The sequence below is a fragment of the Rana temporaria genome, chromosome 2 (genome assembly GCF_905171775.1).
Source record: "Rana temporaria chromosome 2, aRanTem1.1, whole genome shotgun sequence".
NCBI lineage: Eukaryota > Metazoa > Chordata > Amphibia > Anura > Ranidae > Rana > Rana temporaria.
Genome location: NC_053490.1, coordinates 95,318,547 through 95,342,251, shown reverse-complemented (window position 1 = coordinate 95,342,251; position 23,705 = coordinate 95,318,547). Strand labels below are relative to the sequence as shown.

General features: G+C 44.9%; 1 protein-coding gene across 1 annotated transcript in view; it reads left to right on the top strand.

Annotated features, from left to right (window-relative positions):
• Window positions 1-23,705, top strand: part of RNF17 (ring finger protein 17) — a 720,374-nt gene that overhangs the window by 645,820 nt on the left and 50,849 nt on the right. The window contains exon 33 of the mRNA XM_040339329.1: window positions 16,911-17,027. Coding sequence (XP_040195263.1) covers window positions 16,911-17,027 — 117 coding nt within the window. The remainder of the gene's footprint in view (window positions 1-16,910; window positions 17,028-23,705) is intronic.

Sequence of the window (23,705 nt, the reverse complement as noted above, 5' to 3'; positions counted from 1 at the left end):
ACATCATGGGACACAGAGCCTTAAGTATTTACTTAATGGGTAATAGGCCACCTTCAGGTGTTCATACTGGTAAACCCTAATTAAGGAAGTTTGCTCCCTATATAACCCCTCCTCCTTCCAGGAGCACATCAGTTTTTTTTTGCCAGTGAGTGAAGAAGAGCTCCAGGAGGGATCCATGCTGGATTTAAATTCCTCCATAAAAAGAAGCCCGATCCAACCACATTGCCACTGAGGCCTAAATGGATGGTACCTGGGACCTTGTATCTGAAGCACAAGGTTTTGCCTGTAATGCCTCTCTTTGTAGGACTGGACCCCAGAAATCCAGGGTTTAGGTCTTTGTAAAATTACCTAAAACTCCTGAGGGGGTGCTATACATGGCCCAAGGCAGTGGAACCCTGTTTCAGGGACCCCGTCCTTAAAGGTTTGGCTAAACACAGCCAGCGGCGATGGGTGAAAGCTGTTTTTTTTTTTCTGTTCAGTAAAATCCTGCGGCGACGATAAGGTAAGGAAGAGACTTAGATATTTTTAAATGTCTATGTATTTCCTCCCTTAAAGGGGTTGTAAAGGCTCGTCTTTTATTTTCTAAATAGGTTCCTTTAAGCTAGTGCATTGTTGGTTCACTTACCTTTTCCTTCCATTTCCCTTCTAAATGTTTTTTTTCTTTGTTTGAATTTCCCACTTCCTGTTTCTCCTCGGTAAGTTTTTCACCATCATCCAAGCGGTGGAAAGTCATTTAGAACAGCTTACTGAACACCTTACTGAGTAGGAACAGGAAGTGAGAAATTCAGACAATGAAAACAAAGAAAAAAAACATTTAGAAGGGAAATCGAAGGAAAAGGTAAGTGAACAAACAATGCACAAGCTTAAAGTAACGTATTTAGAAAATAAAAAACAAACCTTTACAACCCCTTTAACCACTTAAGGACCGCCTCCTGCACATTTACTTCGGCAGAATGGCACAGCTGGGCACATGCACGTACATCCTGTGCTAGCACCCAGCCGTGGGTCGCGGGCGCGTGCCTGCGACCCGGTCCGAAGCTCCGGGACCCGATCGCCGCTGGAGTCCCGCGATCGGTCCCCGGAGCTGAAGAACAGGGAGGGCTGTATGTAAACACAGCTTCCCCGTTCTTCACTGTGGCGGCAGCATCGATCGTGTGATCCCTTTTATAGGGATTCACAATCAATGACGCCACACCCCCCTACAGTTGTAAACACATATGAGGTCGCACATAACCCCTTCAGCGCCCCCTTGTGGTTAACTCCCAAACTGCAACTGTAATTTTCACAGTAAACAATGCATTTTAAATGCATTTTTTGCTGTGAAAATGACAATGGTCCCAAAAATGTGTCAAAATTGTCCGAAGTGTCCGCCATAATGTCGCAGTCACGAAAAAAATCGCTGATCACCGCCATTAGTAGTAAAAAAAAAAAATTAATAAAAATGCAATAAAACTATCCCCTATTTTGTAAACGCTATACATTTTGTGCAAACCAACCGATAAACGCTTATTGCGTTTTTTTTTTACCAAAAATAGGTAGAAGAATACGTATCGGCCTAAACTGAGGGGAAAAAAATGTTTTTTATATATATATTTTTGGGGGATATTTATTATAGAAAAAAGTAAAAAATAAAAATGTTTTTTCTTTCAAAATTGTCGCTTTATTTTTGGTTATAGCACAAAAAATAAAAACCGCAGAGGTGATCAAATACCACCAAAAGAAAGCTGTATTTGTGGGGAAAAAATTATGCCAATTTTGTTTGGGAGCCACGTCGCACGACCGCGCAATTGTTTGTTAAAGCGACGCAGTGCCAAATCGCAAAACCTGGCCGGGTCCTTTAGCTGCCTAAAGGTCCGGGTCTTAAGTGGTTAAGGAAAGGAGATTGTCATGCCTTAAAATCTACACTAGAGGGAGTCTATGCACTTTACCATACTCTGTCGTCTTCACTAGAACTCAGCACTCCTGATTCAAGGACACTCTTTTTTCAGCACTAGGCTGAATTGTATAGCGACTTGATATAGGTCATGACTATTTAAGCGATTTAGTGCAAATTGTATAGCACCTCTGTTTTTGTACTTGGGACTATGAAAGCTAAATTTTCACCCCCAGGCATTGGGATCTCAAGCTGTATTTCCACGCTGTCATCCTCGCCTGAATCACCAAGTATGGCAACTCAGGGTGAGCTATTGGAACAAATTGATGGTGCAGCTGCCCCTCACATCTCAGCACCGGTATATGTGACTGAAGATGCCCTTTCCTCCTCCCTTCAGGGTTTGGAAGAAAGATTATCGGCTTTAATCACATCCTCTATTCAGATGGATAAGATACATACTAGGTCCCCTTTCCCCACTCCAGCTTTGCTAAGGGAACAGTGGACTCACAATGAGGTGTTACCCTCAATCGATCAGGAAGAAAAACAAACCGATGATTCCTCAATAGAGAAAACAACGGTAGATGAACCTTTTTCAGCTTCTCAAACTGAGAAATTGCTGATACAATCTCTTAGGCCGAGTACTCACGGCAGGACATGTCCGATGAAAACGGTCTGCAGACCGTTTCCATCGGACATGTCTGGCCGGGGACTGCCCGGGGACTTCTGTTCGATGGCTATACACACCATCGAACAGAAGCCCGCGCGTAAACATTACACGGGGCGTGTCCGCGGTGTCGCCGCGTCGATGACGCGGTGTCGCCGCGACAATGACGCGGCGACGTGGGCGGGCCGCCTTAAAAATGCTTCCACGCATGCGTCGAAGTCATTCGACGCATGCGAGGGATGCGGGCGGCAGGACATGTACGGTAGGTCTGTACAGACGACCGTACATGTCCGGGCGGACAGGTTTCCAGCGGACTGTTTTAAAACAAGTCCGGGAAACAGTTGTCCGCTGGAAACCTGTCCGATCCGTCCCAAAATGGTCCGCTCGGGCCAACACACGGCCAAACATGTCTGCTGAAACTGGTCTGCGGACCAGTTTCAGCAGACATGTTTGGTCGTGAGTACGGGGCCTTACAGAAATGGTTCGTTCTACCTTCATGCTGCCTCCAACAGAGACTCATGAAAACCCAGCCTCTTCCTTAGGTTCTTTAAAACCTTCCAATGCTTTGCATGCGTTTCCAGCACATGCTTTGCTAGAAAAGCTTATATTTCCAGAATGGGATCATCCAGATAAGCACTTTCTCCCTCCCAAGAGTTTTGCAACTCCCTATCCTCTGGAGGAAAAATTCTCCAAAAGATGGAAAGTACCAGCAATTGACGCTGTGATTTACAATGTGAATAATAACTTAACTTGTCCTGTAGACAATGCACAGATGCTTAAGGATCCAACAGATTAGAAGTTGGAATCCTGCTAAAATCTGCCTTTTCCATAGCAGGTGCCGTAACTCAGCCTGCAGTCGCCGCGATAGGCGTCTGCCAATCCCTAAAGGACCAATTTAAATTGGCCCTTGGAGAACTCCCTACACAAAAAGCTCTGGATTTGGCTGAACTACCAAATACATTGGCCCGGATTCACAGACAGTGGCGCACATTTATGCCGCCGTAGCGTATCTCCTGTACGCTACGCCGACGCAGCTTAGAGAGGCACGCACTGAATTCACAAAGCTCCCAAAACTGTGCTGGGTTTCCTAGGCGTAAGCCGGCATAGGTGGAAGTGGGCGTGAGCTATGCAAATGAGGCGTGACCCCATGCAAATGATGGGCCGAGCGCCAGACAGATACGTATAACGGACGGCGCATGCGCCGTCCCATGGACGCATCCCAGTGCGCATGCTCAGAATCACGTCGGAACTACTCCCTAAGATACGTCAGATCACTGCCTACGGCGTGAACGTAACCTACGCTCAGCCATATTCACGTCCAACGTAAAATACGCTGGCTTGTGTTCCCTGGTGCAGCCCTTTGCATGGATGCTGCTGAGTTACACCTCCTTTATGGGGCATAACTTTACGACGGACTATGACTATACGCGCACTGACGTTTGTGAATTGCCGTATCTCCCTCATTTGCATATTTGAATAGAAAATCAATGGGAGCGCCACATGCGTCCAGCGTAAATATGCGCCCACTCTACGCCGGCAAGTTACGCGGTGTGATGAAGCCTGTTTTAGGCGTATCTTAGTTTGTGAGCTCGGCGCACCGATATTTCTAGTGGCAAAAGCACTCTTTTACCCGTCAAAAGAAAATGCAAACATCCTGCATTTAAACGGGGTCTTTCCCCAGGACCAAGGGCTTCCGCCTCTAAGCAGTGGCGACGGCCTCCGTCATCAGACTCTAGAGGCATACCTCAGGGTCAGACCCAGGCTCAAAAGAAGCCCTGGAGTAGGAAATCTGCAAAACAGAATCCTAAAGCCTCGTCATGAAGAGGCCACCCCCCCCCCCCCCCCCTCACCAAGGTGGGCGGAAGACTTTTGCACTTTTCAGAAGTCTGGAAAAATGAAATTCAGGACACATGGGTCATCTCCACGGTAACTATGGGATACAAGCTGGAATTCCGAAACTTTCCACTGTCTCAATGTAAAAAAGGGGGAAAAACTGCGCTAATCTGGAAATATATAAGGTGAGCAGCTACACAAGCAATGTGACAAAAATTGGATAGAAATGGTGAAAAAATATGTAGCGCTAATAGGAAACACTTATAGAAAGTACACAAGTGAAAACCATACATCAATGTGATTAAATCACAGTAGCCTGTGAATGAGTGTTCATTGAAAATAAAAGTAACACAAACAAAAGTCCATCAATAGGAGGTATATGGCCACATCCTCATCATAAGAAGGACATTCTGCACGGTAAAAATATCCAAGCAGGTCATGCAGGAGAAAGAAAAAAACAATGCTCCGGATGGTGCAGGTAAAAGAGGGTAGGTTTTATTTTAATAAAACCAAATTACATAAAAGTGATCACTTCAGCATAAAATGGATAAAAGCAATATAGGGTGCAGGTATAGCAAGCCCGACGCGTTTTGTCCAAATGGACTTCAACTGGAGCATCTACCTTCACCCCCATATTGCCACATATATATATAATAAAAATCTTAATTGAACTGAGTAGGCGGACCAATCAAGCAAGCTCAGTAATTAGTCTATGTAATTGGAGGGAACAGGTCACATGACATACGTGGCTTATGACCCTCCTATACAGCCAATCCGATCAAGTAATAATCCTGACCCAAATGGCTGCCAATCACCAATCAGATATTAGGATGAAACAGAAAACCAATCATATATCAGTGAAAAACATATTAACAGAAATAACAAAAGGGAAAAAACACTGAACCATTAATTGTATATGACCAATGTTACTCCAATGTGTGTATTGCCCTGAACATAAACATGGGGGGGTGGGAGAGGGACACCGAACACCTGCCATAAGAGCAGCCCCACTGGTCTCCAACCTGTCTATTATAGCAACATAAGGGCAAAAACATATTTTTTCTCTACTATGGCTCAGCCAGCCTGTAGAGATGGGCGGGACAGTCCAAAATGTTCCGTCTGGGGACACCAGCCAGAACGCCATCCGATCTTCCATGCGGCGCAAGCCTGGCGTCCACAGACGCCTGGGAACCACCCTGGAACGCAGCGTCCATGTGCGAGTCACGCCGCGCATGACATCACGCGGCGCGAAAGCACATGACGCTGAACGGCCAATGGAAGCGCGGCCTGTCTGACATACGGGTCTGGGACATCAAGAGTGTCTCACATCCGCCCTCACAGAGGCCACATCCTGCCGTGATGTGCTGGCAAATAATGCCAGGCAGTACGCAGATAAGGACCCTGAGACACAGAGTCCCCCGATGTGAGGGGGAAACAGAAAAAAAGGGGGAGAAAAGAAAAAAAAAATATTGATAAAATAGCCACCCATGCATGTTGCTGGCGTGCAGCACACATAGGGAGTTCAGGGAGGAACGTCGCCCCCAAGGGGGGGAAAAGGGGCAACACACCACCCATTGGACGCACTAAAACTATAAATGATAAAAAAGGGAAACTGTACTCAATGGTTGAATATAGGGAAATGGACACAAAATATCTTTAAGCTGGAATAAAAAGCCAAAAAACCAACATATAATTCCCGGACCCACATAGAGTCCCTATTAAATTGGAAAAAAATATATATGGAATTTACATTACTGAAAGAAAAAGGGCAATATCCCCCTGTGCATAACAAAGTTAGGCCTTATTGATAAATGAGTTTATATCCCATTCTACGTTCATACCGAATGGTTGGTATGTGCGTAGTTCGTGTATCCAGTATGTTTCCAACTGCGACACACCCCGTACACGGGATTCGCCTCTCCAATGGGGTACAAACCGATCGATCACCAAAAACTGGGTCCCCTGAGGGTTTTTGTCATGAAATTGCAAATAGTGTCGTGGAACACTGTGGTTAGTCTTGCCAAGTTTGATATTGGCTATATGTTTGTTCACTCGGATTGTGAAGGTTCTGATGGTCCGTCCTATATATTGTTTCTTGCCAGGGCAAGTTAAAAGGTAAACGACATATCGGGTGGCACATGTAGTAAAGTGTTTCATCTGGTACACTTTTGAGGTAGTCATAGACTGGAAAGTTTCACTTTTGCGTCTGCCGCTCGTGTTATGCAAACACACATTGCACCTGCGGCAGGGGGAGAAAGCCTTACAGTCTTGGAAAAAAGTAACCTTTTTAGGGGGGTCAATGACATTCGGAGCTATTTGTCCTTGGATGGATCTAGCACCCCTGAAAATGACACCGGCCTTGTCTGGTAAGGCCGGACCCAAAATGTTATCATTTTGTAGGACACCCCAATGTTTAGCTAGGATCTCTTTGATTTGTCTAGACTGGACAGAATATGTGGTAAAGAAAGACCACTGGAACTTCTCGTCCGTGGTTTTCTTTGGGCGAACCTCCAGAAGTGAACTGCGATCAATATGTAAAGTTCGCTCAATTTCAGCTTCCAGTTCACCCACCTCATATCCCTTCTCTACAAATCTGTCCTTCAGAACCATAGATTGTGCAATAAAATCTTCCGTTTAAGTACAATTCCGCCTGAGGCGCAAAAACTGACTCCGGGGAACTGATTTTAACCACTGCGGATGGTGGCAGCTATCCAGCGGGATATAACCGTTGCGGTCGGTTGGTTTGAAATATGTACTAAACTCGAGGTGTTGTTCAACTACCTTAATCTCTAGGTCTAGAAAATGCACAGAGGTAGAGCTGGCCTCATGGCTCAATCGGATACCTCTGTCATTAGTATTCAGTATCAATATGAAATCATTAAGCGATTCATGATCGCCTTTCCATAGGAGGAGGATGACGTCTATATACCGGGCCCAGAGAACCAATTCTGGCCTCTTGAGGGCATAGACGACATCCTCCTCCCATTTGGCCATGTAGAGGTTGGCCAAACTGGGGGCAAACTTGGCCCCCATGGCCACACCCCTAGTTTGTAGGTAAAAAGTGTTTTGAAACCAGAAATAGTTATGCTGAGCTGCAAAGGTAAGAAGCTGCATAATAAAGTTGCGTTGTATGACCGATAGGGTGGCGCTTAGAGACAGGTAGTGCTCCACTGCATCAAAACCTAATTGGTGGGGAAAGCATGTGTAAAGTGCAGTCACATCAGCCGTGGCCAGAATCATACCGTCACTGAAGGGAACTGACTCCAATAGCCTAATAGTATCGCCAGTATCCTTGAGATAGGACGGCATGAGTCTGACCAATGGCTGGAGATGGAAATCCACATATTTGCCTATCCTAGATGTAACAGAGTCGATCCCGCTGACTATAGGGCGGCCAGGGGGATTAACTGGGTCTTTGTGGACCTTAGGAAGGTAATATATAGCGGGAATCCTGGGTACAACAGGTACCAGGAAATCACGCTCTTTTTTTGTTCAAAATCCCCAGGGAGAAACCCTCATTGACCAACTCAGTGAGGGACTTCTTATACTGGGAAGTGTGATTGGTGTGGATCGGAGAATATGTCTCGGAATCCCCCAATATTCTGTCCATTTCCTTGACATAATCCGCCTTGTCCAGCACGACCAGAGCTCCCCCCTTGTCGGCCGGACGGATGATTAAGTCTTTTTGTTCACAAAGCTTTTTTAAGCCTCTCTTGATTTTTTGGTCAGTATGTATTTTTTTATTCGGAAGTTTGTCTAAGTCTTCCAAAACCAAGCTCCGGAAAACATTAATTGCTGGAGCAATGTTTCCCGGGGGGTTAAATAGGGAAGGGTTGGCTAGCCCCGTATGAATATGGACATCAGGGGACTTGGGAGCTGTGGAAGGAGTGGTGAACAGGGGGGATAGAAAATGTCTCAAATTTGTTGAGTGTCCGTGGAGGGACATACTTTAAACCTTTATCTAAAATACATTTCTCCTCATCTGTCAAAACCACCGAGCTGAGGTTAAAGACTCCCGCCCCGCTTATACCCTTCTTCATTTTGCTCTGGACCCTGCGCCCCCCTCGGGTACCTCTTCTCCACCTGGGCTTCCTGGGTAGTCTTGCATCTCCCTGTGAAAACCCTCATTATAGGATGGCCCTGATTATAGTTGTATGGAGACCGGGATATCAAATCATCATCTCTGTTGTAATGATGACTATAGTATTCCTCGTTCCCATAATCCTCTCGTATAGGGAGGAACCTATTATGAACTTGAGTTGGTGTTCTATATTGGTATTCGCGACTGTCTCGATGGTAATCGCCCCGACCATCTCGATAATCAGACGATCTCCTGGGACTCCCATAATGTTGGTTATCACCTAACTGTCCCCGGAAGGAACCTCCACCCCTTCCTCTGAAACTCCCACCCCTAGTAGGGGGGGGCGTGCAGGGTAGGGTTTAGGTTTGGGGGGTTTATTCTGTTGTCCGGGGGGCTTGGGGGGGTCTAGTTTTAGGTATGAGAGGGCCATTGGATGCTCGGTTAGAGCCCTCTTTGGCTATAGGGGCGAAGGTGAGGGTTCTCTCCATATTCTGACTCACAGATGCAGTGACTTCCATTCCTGATGTTTCGGTATCAGAAGCCAAAGATTGAAGAATTTTCTTCTGCCAGGTAAAAACTGAGCTAGATCTGTAATCAGTCACATCCCTATTATATTTTTTCTGTTTTTTTAGTCTTTGATCTTTCTCCTCTTTCTCTAGATGACTTTTAAGGCCTGTAGAGAGAGGGATGTATTCTGCAGATTGTTTATACGGAGTCAATTTTTCTTTTAAGTCTTTGATCTCTTTATCAATGAGTGTAAGTCTGGTACGCTTCTTGTCAATTAGGAAGGCTAATAACTTAATACCCACTTCATTAAAATATTGGTACCAAGACTCAATATCTGGGTCACCTTGTTGGGGGGACACATCCCAAAGCAGGCCCCTTGGAACCATGTGTTCTTTCACATATTGTTCCAAAAAGGCCATGTCCCACTGTAAATGGACCTCTGTGGTCATCAGATTTTTCAACCTGATAAATAGACCACTGATCTCAGTATCTGGTCCAATGGTGACAAATACACCATCTACACTAAAAGTTTTTGAGAGTCTGTAGTCAAACACATTCATGTCAATCAAAATGGATAATAAAGATAGCAGCAAAAAATAATGTGTGAAAATGTAAAAAAGGGGGAAAAACTGCGCTAATCTGGAAATATATAAGGTGAGCCACTACACAAGCAATGTGACAAAAATTGGATAGAAATGGTGAAAAAATATGTAGCGCTAATAGGAAACACTTATAGAAAGTACACAAGTGAAAACCATACATCAATGTGATTAAATCACAGTAGCCTGTGAATGAGTGTTCATTGAAAATAAAAGTAACACAAACAAAAGTCCATCAATAGGAGGTATATGGCCACATCCTCATCATAAGAAGGACATTCTGCACGGTAAAACAGGAGTAGATGGAATACGCTTACCGGATAGCGTGGATCTGCTTGTCAGCGACAACAGATCGTAAACGCATGGAAGGTCTCCACTCGAATCTGCTCGGCTGGACGATGGCCCAATAGTAGACTCCACACAGGATATCCCGATGGATGGCTGTAAGCCTGGACTGGAACCTCACCGTGGGTGTACTTGCTCCGACTCAGATTCTCAGACAGAAACAGAAGGTCAACTTGTTTCAAAGCGACAATCGGTGGTGTAAACAGTGGTATCCACTGAAGGAATCCACTGTCTCGTTTCCTAAGATCAAGCATGCCCAACGATCCAGAAAATCTCTGGTTCAGGCACTAGACCGATTAATATCTCAAGGGGTGATCATACAGATCCCCACAAGGGAGCAAGGTCTGGGGTTTAATTCAAACCTTTCCATGGTACCAAAACCAAATGGAGACGTCAGACCCATTCTAGATCTAAGAAAGCTAAATCAATTCCTGAAGATCCGCTCCTTTCGCATGGAGACAATCAGATCAGTAGTTTACATCCTTCTAGGAGGAGAACTTCTCACGTCAATCGACATCAGGGATGCATACCTGCATGTCCCTATATTTCCTGCTCATCAAAAGTTTCTGTGGTTCGAATTGGAACCACAGCATTTCCAGTTTGTAGCTCTGCCCTTCGGGCTAGCCACAGCACCTCGGGTGTTCACCAAAGTGCTGGCCCCACCTCTAGCTAGGTTAAGGGCCCAGGGCATAACAATCATAGCGTACCTAGATGATCTTTTACTTATAGATCAATCAGTGACTCGTTTGGAGCAAAACGTACGCACTACAACCAACTATCTGAAAACATTAGGTTGGATTCTCAACTTAGAGAAATCTTCCTGAATACCGCTAAAAAGACTGGAGTACTTGGGTCTGATCATAGCCCAGGAAAAAGTGATCTTGCCTCAAGCAAAAATCAAGTCCATAAGAGAACTGGTGCGGAGGGTCAGATCAAACGGTAATCCCTCCATTCGCCTCTGCATGAGGTTACTAGGAACCATGGTGGCTTCATTCGAAGCAGTTCCTTATGCCCAGTTCCATTCAAGACCGTTACAAAACAGTATCCTGTCTGCTTGGGACAAGACAATTCAAGCCTTAGACTCGCCAATGCAGGTGTCCCCAAGAGTGGCCCAAAGCCTCACTTGGTGGTTACTAACCCAGAATCTGCCGAAAGGAAAATCCTTCAGACCAGTTATCTGGAAAGTGGTAACAACGAATGCCAGCCTCTCAGGCTGGGGAGCAGTACTAGATTGTACATCTGTCCAAGGACAATGGTCAAGAAGCTTGTCTATTAATATCCTAGAGATTCGGGCAGTACGTCTGGCTCTAAAGGTCTGGACTTCCAGGCTACGGAATTGTCTTGTCAGGATTCAATCCGACAATGCCACAGCTGTGGCCTATATTAATCACCAAGGGGGCACCAAGAGTCTCCCAGCACAGAGAGAGGTGAACCATATTCTAACTTGGGCAGAAAGGAATGTTCCTTGCCTTTCTGCAATCTTCATTCCAGGAGTGGAGAATTGGCAGGCGGACTACTTAAGTCACCAGCAGTTATTCCCAGGGGAATGGTCGCTTCACCCCAACATATTTCGGGCTGTTTGCCAAAGATGGGGGACTCAAAACATAGATCTCCTAGCATCCAGATTCAACACAAAGTTGGTCAACTTTGTGGCCAGGACAAGGGATCCACTCGCATGCGGAACGCATGCGTTGGTGACACCATGGGATCAGTTCTCGCTGATATATGCATTTTCCCCCATCCAGTTGCTGCCTCGACTTCTTTGCAAAATTTAAGCTGGAAAGGAAGCTGATAATTCTGGTGGCACCAGCATGGCCTAGAAGGTCATGGTATGCAGAAATCCTAAAGATGGCAGTGGAGGGCCCATGGTCCCTCCCACTACGGCCAGATCTGCTCTCTCAGGGACCGATATTCCATCCTTCCTTACAGTCTCTCAATTTAACGGCTTGGCTATTGAAACCCAAGAAATGTGGGCTTTCTGAGTCAGTTATTTCCACCCTGATCAATGCCAGAAGTCTGGAAGGCTTATGTTTCCTGGTGTGAATCCAAGGGTTCGCACCCTCGGAGATATATCATAGGCAGAATTCTTGCCTTTCTACAATTAGGGGTAGAGATGAAGTTGGCCTTAAGTACCATTAAAGGCCAAGTCTCAGCTTTATCGATCTTATTTCAAAGACCACTTGCTACTCATTCTTTAGTCCGAGGCTTTATACAAGGGGTAACGTGGCTTAATCCGCCCGTCAAACCTCCCTTGAATCCTTGAGACTTAAACTTGATTTTGTCTGTGTTACAAAAACAGCCATTTGAACCGATACAACATCTTCCTCTTGTCCTGCTGACAAGGAAGTTGGTATTTTTGGTTGTTATATCCTTCGCAAGGAGGGTTTCAGAATTGGCTGCTCTTTCTTGTAAAGAGCCGTATTTAATTTTTCATGAGGACAGACTGGTGCTACGCCCTCGTCCAAGGGTTTTTGCCAAAAGTAATTTTAGGTTTTCACCTGAATCAAGAGATTGTCCTGCCATCGTTTTTTCCAAAACCATGTTCCAGGGAAGAAAGGTCACTACATTGTCTTGATGTGGCGAGAGCAGTGAAAATCTATTTAAAGAAAACTGCTCAGATTCGTTAAAACTGATGTCTTATTTATTCTGCCGGAGGGTCCTAACAAGGGACAGGCAGCGTCAAAATCCACTGTCGCTAAGTCGAGTCGGCAAGTGATAATTCAAACTTATGTATTAAGGGGCAAGATTCCCCCGTTTCAAGTTAAGGCGCTTTCTACCGGTTAGTGCTTCTTGGGCATTGCGTCATCAGGCCTCCATGGCTCAGATCTGTAAGGCCGCAACTTGGTCTTCAGTGCATACATTCACAATATTTTATCAGGTGGATGTAAGGAAGTATGAGGATATCGCCTTCGGGCGCAGTGTGCTGGAAGCAGCAGTATAGATCCTGAAGTCTGGGTGTACCCTGCGGGTTGTTTCTCCCACCCCTCAAGTGGCATTGCTATGGGACATCCTATTAAGTAAATACTTAAGGCTCTATGTCCCATGATATACGATAAAGAAAATAGGATTTTTATTACAGCTTACCTGTAAAATCCTTTTCTTGGAGTACATCATGGGACACAGAGGTCCCTCCCCTCTTTTGGGATTTAGACATATTGCTTTGCTACAAAAACTGATGTGCTCCTGGAAGTAGGAGGGGTTATATAGGGAGTAAACTTCTTTAATTAGGGTTTGCCAGTGTCAACAACTGAAGGTGGCCTATTACCCATTAGGTAAATACTTAAGGCTCTGTGTCCCACGATGTACTTCAAGAAAAGGTTTTTACAGGTAAGCTGTAATAAAAATCCTATTTTACTCCATGCTTTGTTTCCTACCAAAACACGCTGAAGGAGCATTTCACTACTTTGCAAGAGCCACAGGAAACTCAGATTTTTTTTTTATCCGTTCCTGCTGCCCATCATCCACTGTGACCTTGTTCACATCTCACCACCCACATCTGCTACCAGATGTTTGGATTTTGTGAATGCCTAATTCTTGCATCATACACTGAACAGTATGGGGTAGATTTTCTAAAGACAAATAGACTGTGAACTTTTGCAAGTGTTGCACTAATTTTCCCCAGAGCTTAGTAAATGTGGAAAAGTGTTTTTTTTTTTTTTACTTGCACCCTATTGGGTGTTCATTACAAAGTGCCGCTTTACCACATTCAGTAAGCTCTGGAGAAACTGTGTGCATCTGCACTTGCAAAGTATACATTGTTTGCCCTTAGTAAATCCATCCCATGTTACCTTTAAGTTACATGTCTTGTTTTAGACACAGGGGAAGGGGCGGAGATAGTCCCACGGTACTGGCTGCCAGAGTTTTGTCAGATTTAACCAATAAGCAGTTAGAAGCCACCTCTAGAACCCCATTGGTGAGTTTTTCTCTTCACTCTGTCACTTTGTACTGATAGACTGTGGCTGACTGGAAAACATAGATTCCTTAAAAGGGACCTAGTCTCTGCTTAAAGCGGCAGTAAACCCAAAAAGCAACCATTTATTATATTGCAGCTTACCAAGTCTTCGATGCAATTGCTGTGTTATTGTTTTATTATTTTGTTTAGGCCTGCTTCTATTTTCATCTAGTGATCTGGCCAGCAAATGTTTTTTCAAAAGAACAAGCTCTCTTGCAGATGTATCAGTTGGGGTGAAATAAAACTATTCAAAACTGGCAGAGGTGCTTACAATGAGTTGTATTCCTATATAACCTTTATCCCAAAAGGAAAAAAAAAATGCTATAAGGCCCTGTTCACACTGGTATTAAAAGCAGGAGTTTGAGCGTTTTTAACTCTCTTCAAACTTCTAGTAAAGCATTCTGATATTGGTAATATGGACAGGACTGTTCACATTATCAAAACATGAAGCGTTTGTGTCATGTTGCATTGTTGCGCTTAAAAAATTAAGCTTCATGTGGCGTTTGGAAGGAGTTGAAGCATTTTAACTCATTCCATTCATGAACGTGCCAGCATGTGTTTGCAGTACTTTTTGCGGTGCATTTTCAGCACGTTGGGCTTTGTTCACAACAGTCAGAAAATAAAACCTAGACATCTTGAGTGTGTTTTTAACATGCCTTTAATACTCGTCAAATGTGTGACCGGCATTTGAGGAGCGTTTTTGGCGCACATCAAACTCAACAAACCACTCTCAATAACACCATAGGTACGTTTGTTAACCACTTAAGACCCGGACCAAAATGCAGGTAAAGGACCAGGCCCCTTTTTGCGATTCGGCACTGCGTTGCTTTAACTGAAAATTGCGCGGTCGTGCGACGTGGCTCCCAAACAAAATTGGCGTCTTTTTTTTTGCCACAAATAGAGCTTTCTTTTGGTGGTATTTGATCACCTCTGCGTTTTTTTTTTGTTTTTTGCGCTATAAACAAAAATAGAGCGACAATTTTGAAAAAAAAAAATATTTTTTACTTGTTGCTATAATAAATATCCCCCAAAAATATATAAAAAAGTTTTTTTTTTCCTCAGTTTAGGCCGATACGTATTCTTCTACCTATTTTTGGTAGAAAAAAATCGCCAAAAGCGTTTGATTGGTTTGCGCAAAATGTATAGTGTTTAAAAAACAGGGGATAGTTTTATTGCATTTTTATAAAAAAAAAAATGTTTTACTACTAATGGCGGCGATCAGCGATTTTTTTTCGTGACTGCGACATTATGGCGGACACATAGGAAAATTTTGACACATTTTTGGGACCATTTTCATTTTCACAGCAAAAAATGCATTACAAATGCATTGTTTACTGTGAAAATGACAATTGCCGTTTGGGAGTTAACCACAAGGGGGAGCTGAATGGGTTAAGTGTGACCTCATGTGTGTTTCTAACTGTAGGGGGGTGTGGCTGTAGGTCTGTCGTCATTGATTGTGATTCCCTATATTAGGGAACACACGATCGATGACTGCGCCACAGTGAAGAACGAGGAAGCTGTGTTTACACACAGCTCTCCCCGTTCTTCAGCTCCGGAGACCGATCGCGGGACTCCAGCGGCGATCGGGTCCGCGAGTCCCGCGGTCACAAAGCTTCGGACCAGGTACGTGATTGTGCCCAGCCGTGCCATTCTGCAGACGTATATCGGCGTTAGGCGGTCCTTAAGTGGTTAAGCATCTGTATTTTGACCAAACAAGGCCTAACTGCTTATAAATTGTTAGCTGGAGTTTGGCTTAAATTTCTCCTTCCAGAGACTAGCACAATCCAGCATTGGACACATGGTTTTGTGTTGTCTGAAATTTTTTTGGGGTTAAAAAGAAAAAAAAACCCTCAATACTTGCCTCTATGCTGCATCATCGGTGTGATGCTGCAGCTATTCCACATCAGCTCTTAGTGTGGGTTCACACATATGCGGGTTTCCCCGCATCCAATTTGCATGACAGGCAAGTGTGACCGGCTCACAGGTTCATGGCGGTCCGGATTGAAAAAGGTTTGTGTTTGGGTCCAGTTCAGGTGCAAATTCAGGCAAAAGTTCGGACCTGAATCGCACCTGAACCTGTGAACAGACACGCACTGGACCCCAGGTAGGAACCCGCAGCCACACGTGTGAACACAGCCTTAAGATCGAGAATTCAGCGATCACATGGCCGCTGATTACTCAGTTCTAGGGCCCCTTTCAGACTGGGGCAGTAGCCGCGGTGGCGGTATAGCGCCGCTAAAAATGGCGGCGCTATACCGTCGGGATTGCCGCGGGAATCAGCCGCTAGCAGTGCAGTATTAACCCCCGCTAGCGGCCGTTAAAGGGTTAATACTGCCCGCAATGCGCCTCTATAGAGGCACATTGCGGGCGGTATTGCCGCGGTTTCCCATTGTTTTCAATGGGAAGGAGCAGTGAAGGAGTGGTATACATGCCGCTCCTCTCGCCGCTCCAAAGATGCTGCTGACAGGAGATTTTTTTGTCTCCCGCCAGCGCATCGCCTCAGTGTGAAAGCCCTCAGGCTTTCACATTGAGTCTGCAGTGAAGGAGTTTTTCAGGCGGGATAGCAGCGCTATTTTTAGCGCTGTACCGCCTGAAAAACTCCTCGATGTGAAAGGGACCTTATTCTATTCTGAGCGGAGAGCAGTAACTGTCCAGCATTCACTGGAATTCTGGGCTGCAAAGGGGGAGATTCCACCGGCTCAGACTCCCAGACGCACACTGAGAAGCACAAATGGCTTTCAAACGGGCAGCAAGGTGGATCCGAACAATTTTGTTGGGATCCTTCGAGAGCCTGGAGCTGCTCTCCCTCATCAGCTGTGGCAGTCAATATCCCACTATTAGTCGACTCTGGGTCACAGGCAAACTGAGGTAAGTGTACTCCTCTGACCCTCAAGAAGTATAGTCAAAAATGTTTTACTTTTCTTATAAGGACGATGTAACAGTGATTGAGATACTTGTACCTTTTTCCCAGTAACTTGGTATTGCAGAAGACTACAGTTTACGTGATCAACTTCTTTTTAACCTTTGTAAAACTTATTTTGTGCATATGTTTTTAGGAACTGCTTTATGGTGACTTGTATACCCCTATGTTATGTCAATATTCGCTGGTACCATTGCCTTCTTCAAAAGCGGTTTTCAAAGTCCAAGTGACCCATATAGAAACACCAGACCGGGTAAGTTGCCCCTCATATTACCCAACTGCATCATGTTTAAATTGATACTAAAGTCTGTTTTTTTCATTTTTATTTAAGAATAACAAACATGTTATACTTACCTGCTCTGTGCAGTGGTTTTGCACAGAGCAGCCTGGATCCTCTTCTTGGGTCCCTCGCCAGCACTCCTGGGCTCTCCCTCCTGTTGAGCTATGGGGGCCAGCTTGCTATGGGGGCACCTGTGTTGAGCCACAGCTGTGGTCTATCCCCACCCCCTTCCTCTCCCAATGGCATCCCTGCTGTGTCTCAGCCAATCAGGAGGGAGAGTGCCAAATGGCCAAGGCACCTGTGTTCATCGCTGGATTGAGAAGGAGCTCAGGTAAGTCCGAGGGGGGCTGCTGCACACAGGTTGTTTTTTTTTGTTTTTTTTTTTTAAATATTCATTCATTAAAGTGATACTAAAGTCTTTTTAATTGGAAAATAACAAACATGTCATACTTGTATGCTCTGTGCAGGGGTTTAGCCCTGAGCCCTCTCTTCTCGGGTCTATCACTGGAGCTCCTGGCCTCTCCCTCCTGAGTGCCCCCACAGCAAGCAGCTTACTATGGTGCACCCGAGCTGCAGCTCCGTGTGTTCATTCGACAACGGAGCCGCGGTTCGGCCCCACCTTTTTCTCCTCATTGGCTAACTGGCTTTGACATCAGAGGGAGCCAATGACGCTGTTGCTGTGTCTCAGCCAATCAGGAGGTAGAGTTCCGGGCAGCCAAGGCACCCATGCACATCGCTTGACAGATGTATAAAACCCTTTCACACTAAGGCAGTTTTTCAGACGTAATATAAATAGGGGGGGTTGCATTAAAATTGCAGCTTAATGGGCGAGGTTTTAATACCACTAGGGCTGCAACTAACGATTATTTTCATAATCGATTAGTTGGCCTATTATTGTTTCGATTAATCGGATAATAGCCTTGGAAAAAAACAAAAATTGCATTTTTAATGTTTTTTTGGGCCAATTTGTTGTTGGGCAGATTACAAAACACAAATTGCCGCAAAAACACATTACATGCTTTTCTGCAGCTTCTCCATTGAAGTATATTGAACCAAAAAAAAAAATAGCACCGTTTTGTGTTAAAAAGTCCTTGCCCTTTCCAAATACGCAGCAGCTGAAAAAAAAAGCATGGATGTGAACGTGTTCCATAGGAAAACATGTAAATGAACTGTAGTGTTTCTGCAAAAAGCACCAAAAAAGTGTGAACCCAGGCCTGAGATGTTTAGTAACATAATGGGGTTAAAAAAACAAAAAATAGGAAAACAAACAGCAAATAATCGCTACTGTAAGGGGTTAATTTTTTACAGTAGCGAATTGCTTTTTTGTACTATAAAGGGCTAATTTTAGTTTTTTTAACCCCATTATGTTACTGGCCGATTAATCGATTATGAAAATTGTAATCGATTAGTTGTTGATTATTTGATTAGTTGTTTCGGCCCTAAATACCACCCAACTTCATGTGTGAACAAGCCCTAATAGTTCAGCCAGTCAGTTTCCCCAGGTACCACCACACCAGTCCCAGTGTCACCATAAGAGCCCATTCACACGTGTAGTGCTCTCGGAAGAGGGATCCGTGTTTGGCTCGATCTTCAGAGAGCCTTTGACAGGCGATCAGAAGGCATGTCTTCTCACTGACTGCTTTAACCCATTGGAGCCCACACTTAAATGAGTCTCAATCAGTGGGCATTGCACCTTCCAAAAGAGACGGGTATAATTCCTGGCACGGCTGTAGAGGTTTTAATGCCCCTAACCTTGCGTGTGAACACGCTCTAATAGTGCAGTCAGTCAGAGTCTTGAAATGTGATCAGTAGTCAGGAAATTAGATGCATAGTTTATGCCCCTAGAATACCTGGAGGTGCTCCTTTAGAGTTTGGGCCTCTCTCCGTGTCTAAGCTGGGGAAAAGTCTAACGTATTATCACCTTACTTAAAATGAGTAGCATAATGTGTTTTGGGGTGCAATTCTAAGTATACCTATTAGTAATGTCTTATTAACTGGCAAAAAAAAAAAATTAGGTCATAAGAAATGTCAGCATGGCTCTTAGAACATACGTTGGGTTGCTTTAAAAAATTTCGTTTTGTGGGTGTTTCTGCTGTCCTGGTGCTTCAAGGCCTCCAAAAATTGTTATACAAAGTCTAGAAATTAGATGCATAGTTTCTATGTCTTGAAAGACCAAAGGTCTCACACATAGTATTCTTGAAAGGAGTAGTAGAATGTGTTTTGGGCTGTTATTGCAAGTATGCCCAAGGCTTTTTTTTTTTTTCAGCTGGAACTTGGTGGAACTCAGTTCCACCACCTCTGACTCAGGCTCTCTGCCTATCACTATCACCTGTAAACACAGAAGTCACCTACAGTGTGTGGGGAGGTACTAGAGCTGGAGTCAGCAGTCATGGAGTCTTTTGTTGCCAGGGTGGAAGCGGCGTGCCGGCACAAGGGGGGTAAAAAACGCAACAGGCCTCTCCGGTCTGCATGGAACTGGTAGATCAGTTGGTGCATGGCCTTAAGTATGTCTGCGATGCGGCCTTAGATACAGCCCTCTTGCTTTCTAGAGCCTCAGTATTTTATGTGGTGCTGCATCGCCTGATTTGGCTAAAATACTGATCTGTAGACCAGGCATCTAAGAAGGCTCTGGCGGATTTGCCTTTCCAGGGAGAGAGGCTCTGTAAAGCCTCGCTGGATGACATTAAAAATGTTATTGGGGGTAAGAGTACGTTGCTCCCACAATCCAGAAAAGGTAAGGAGCCACGCCGTAGGCCAGGGCCCTCCTTTTCCGCTCAGAAGCGTTTTTCCAAAACATCTTTCAGGACAGCACCTGAGAGATCATGGCTCCTCCCACAGGAAACACCTCCTCAATTAAATCTTTATTAGGAGGCCTCCATGTTGCTTTCGTTTTTTGTTTCCTCCAGCTGGAGGAACACCTCCGGTGGGGTGATCTCTCTGGGTTTATCCTGAGAGACAAAAGATGTTTTCACAATTTTTGTCTCTTTGGAGAGTGATCCTCTTACCTGCCTCGTGTTGATGGTCCTGTGGGCTCCTTCTCCCCCTTCCGTGCTCGGGGAGAGCCTGTACAACCCAGACAATGCGGCCCGTTTTTGATTCAGAGTGGCGGCGTGTGGCGCCCGCATCGCGCGGGGATGCTGTGTAGCCGCCATTATTCTGGTGGCTGAGGAGGTATCAGCCGCGTCCTGTGTATACAAGAAGAGGCAGCTTTTCCGGGTCGACAAGAGTGTCATTTCCGGCGCAGTGGGAGAGGGCAGGGTCACTTGGTGCCTTCTGAAAAACGTTCAGGTCAGCGTGGCAGCATTTTTGAATCTGGAACCGGGATTTTCGTGTACACGCGTCTGCAGTGCACTCTGATATGGAAAAGGAGGCTGCGGATAAGGGGGCAAGCCAAGGCACCAGCAAGGCCAAGGTAAGGGACTGTGTCCTGTGCTGACAAATGCCGTTCTCCTATGGGGGGTTACCTCAACCATCTCCCCCTCTTTCCCCCACCCTCTACCTCCCTGGTGTCCGGACAGTTGCTAGTGGGTAACATTCTGCCTAGATAAGGGGGGATTTAAGGTGGTGATGGTGGTAGCTTGCACGGGCACATGGAAGTGACGTATGTATTTTTCCTAAGTGCACCTGGGTGTTTTGCGCTGTGTTACAGCATGTTTAGCGTGGTTCTTTGTTTTTTTTCTCTTCTGTTTGCACAGGCCAAAGGTTTTGCCCAACCAGTGAAAAGGGGTTGCCCTGTCTGCAAGGAGGCTTGGAACAAATCCCTTTGTGCGGATTGCACCGAGAACATACTTAGGAGGCCCCATCTTTGTGTGGCGATTTAATATCTACTATTAGGGATGAACTCCGTGCCACCTTTCAAGCCTTTGACCCCTTTCACACTGAGGAGTTTTTCAGGCGGTACAGCGCTAAAAATAGCGCCTAAATACTGCCTGAAAAACTCCTGTCCAGCCTTCTCAATGTGAAAACCCGAGGGCTTTCACACTGAGGCGATGCGCTGGCAGGAGAGAAAAAAATCTCCTGCAAGCAGCATCTTTGGAGCGGTGAGAGGAGCGGCGTGTATACCGCTTCTTCATCGTTCCCACCCATTTAAAACAGTGGGAAATCGCGGTAATACCGCTCGCAATGCGCCTCTGCAGAGGCGCATTGCGGGTGGTATTAACCCTTTTTCGGCCGCTAGCGGGGGTTAATACCGCACCGTTAGCGGCCGAATCCCACGGCAATTCCGACAGTATAGCGGCACTATACCGCCACCACACTTCCCGCCCCAGTGTGAAAGGGGCCTTTAGGTCAAACCTAAGGGATCAACCAGGTTCCTCGGAGGAGCCCAGGGCTCCACAGCAATCTTCAGAACCCCTAGGCGACTTAAGTTTTGATTGGTCCGATATCTCAGGACACTTCTAAGAAGTCTGTTCCTATTGATCTAGATACAGATTTGGAGGAGGAAGATAATGAAGCAGAGGCCTCTTCCAAATACAAATTGTCGCTTGATGAGGTTGCAGGACTTCTAAAAGTTATCCATGCGACTTTGGGGATAGAAGAAGAAAAGAAGGAACTCTCCCTACATGACCGTATGTATGCAGGTTTGGGGGATCCAAAAGGTTGGGTCTTCCCCGTCCCATTCCATAATCACGGATATGATTAAGAGTGGTTGGAACCTTCCCGCGGGTCATAAGAGTAGATTCCCATTTGAGGAAAAAACAGATTCCATCTGGAACAAAGTTCCAAAATTGGATTTGGCTTTTTCACAGGTCTCAAAGTCAACTGATCTTGCCTTTGAGGACATGGGCATATTAAAAGAGCCCATGGATAAAATAATGGACTTGCTTCTCAAAGGGACCTGGCATTCTGTGATGAACAATCTAAAACCAGCCATGGCAACAACGTGTGTCGCTAGGAATTTGGAACACTGGATTAACCAGTTGAAAACCCATATTACGGCAGATTACCCAAAACAGGAAATTCTAGACTCCTTTACTACTCTTTCTGCAGCAGTATCATATATTGCAAATGCTTCGCCGGAATCTAGTTGTATGTTAGCCAGGTCAGAGGCTTTGACGAATTTGGCTAGGAGGGCCCTGTGGCTCAAAACTTGGCCAGGGGACGCTGCCTCTAAGAACAGGCTATGCAGCATTCCCTTTGCGGGGGATTTGCTATTTGGTTCAGAGCCAGAGTCCATTCTTGACCGTACAGCGGACAAAAATAAGGCGTTTCCGGTCAAGAAAAAACAGGTACAGACCCGTAAGTGTGTTTTTTTTTTTCGTCTGCAAAAACAGCAGGAAGGGAAAACGCAAAACAAAAGGAAGCAGTGGTATTCCCAAAAGGTAGGAGTTGAGTGCACTTCAATCCTCCTGCAACTTGTGAAAAGCCGCAATGACTCTACATTACAAGTAGGTAGAAGACTCCAGGAGTTTGTTCCCCAGTGGAGAGACATCACTGCAAATCAATTTATAGTAAACATGCTTTTCCAGGGATATGTGATAGAATTCACGGAAGAACCCCCAAAAAGATTCCTGGCAACAAACGTTCCAAGGGATCAGATCAAGGCTCTCACCATGGAGTCCCTAATCCAGGAGCTGATATCACAGTTATTGTTCCGGTTGCAACAAAAGAGGTTCTTCGAGGGGTTTTATTCACACATTTTCCTGGTACAAAAACCCTCAGGAAAGTACCGGCTCGTCCTGAATCTAAAAAGGCTGAATCTGTCTGTGGAATACAGAAGATTTTCGAATGGATTACATTTTTTCAGTAAGAAGCCTCCTGAGTCCGGATTGTCTTTGGTAATGTCCATGGGTTCCAGATTTCAGGCAGTCATTGCCACTAAAGGATTCTCAACAAAATATAAAAAAATTAACATTGTATTTATGATTATATTCATTTGTCTGATTACATTTAAGCCCCTGAAAATGGGACTGTAAAAATGGTTGCAGTTCCTAAAATTTCTACTTGATATTTATGCTCAACCCCTTGAATTAAAGCTGAAAGTCTGCCCTTCAAATTCATTTGGATTTTGTTGGTGGCATACAGAGCCAAAAATATGAAAATTGTGCCAGTGTCCAAATATATATGGACCTAACTGTGAATTGATTTCTTGGCCATTTTTCAGAGAATATGAATGACAACACACAAACATTTCTTTCACTCATGGTTGGTGTTTGGCATCCCGGGTTTTTCTTTGCATCCCAAACAATTTTCCTGGCAGTTGTGGTTGAAATTTTTGTTGGTCTACCCGACTATGGATTGATTTCAACAGAACCCCTTATTTTCCACTTCTTGATTTTGAGTTTGAACACTGCTGATTGGCATTCTCAATTCCTTGGATATCTTTTTATATCCCTTTCCTGTTTTTTACAGTTCGGCTACCTTTTCCCGCAGGTCATTTGACAATTTTTTTGATTTCCCCATGACTCAGAATCAAGAAACGTCAGTGCAGCACTGGGTGCAAGATGCAAGGGTCTATCAGGAGTCTAGAAACTCATTGACTTTTCATATTCACACACTAATTACAAGCAAACACCCCTTTGTGTCAACTTGTGTACATGTTATCAGGCCAAAATCACCAGGGTATGTAAACTTTTAATCAGGGTCATTTGTTTTTTTTCTGTTGTGATTATGATTTAAACAGTAAACACAGTTGATTGATAATAAATGGCT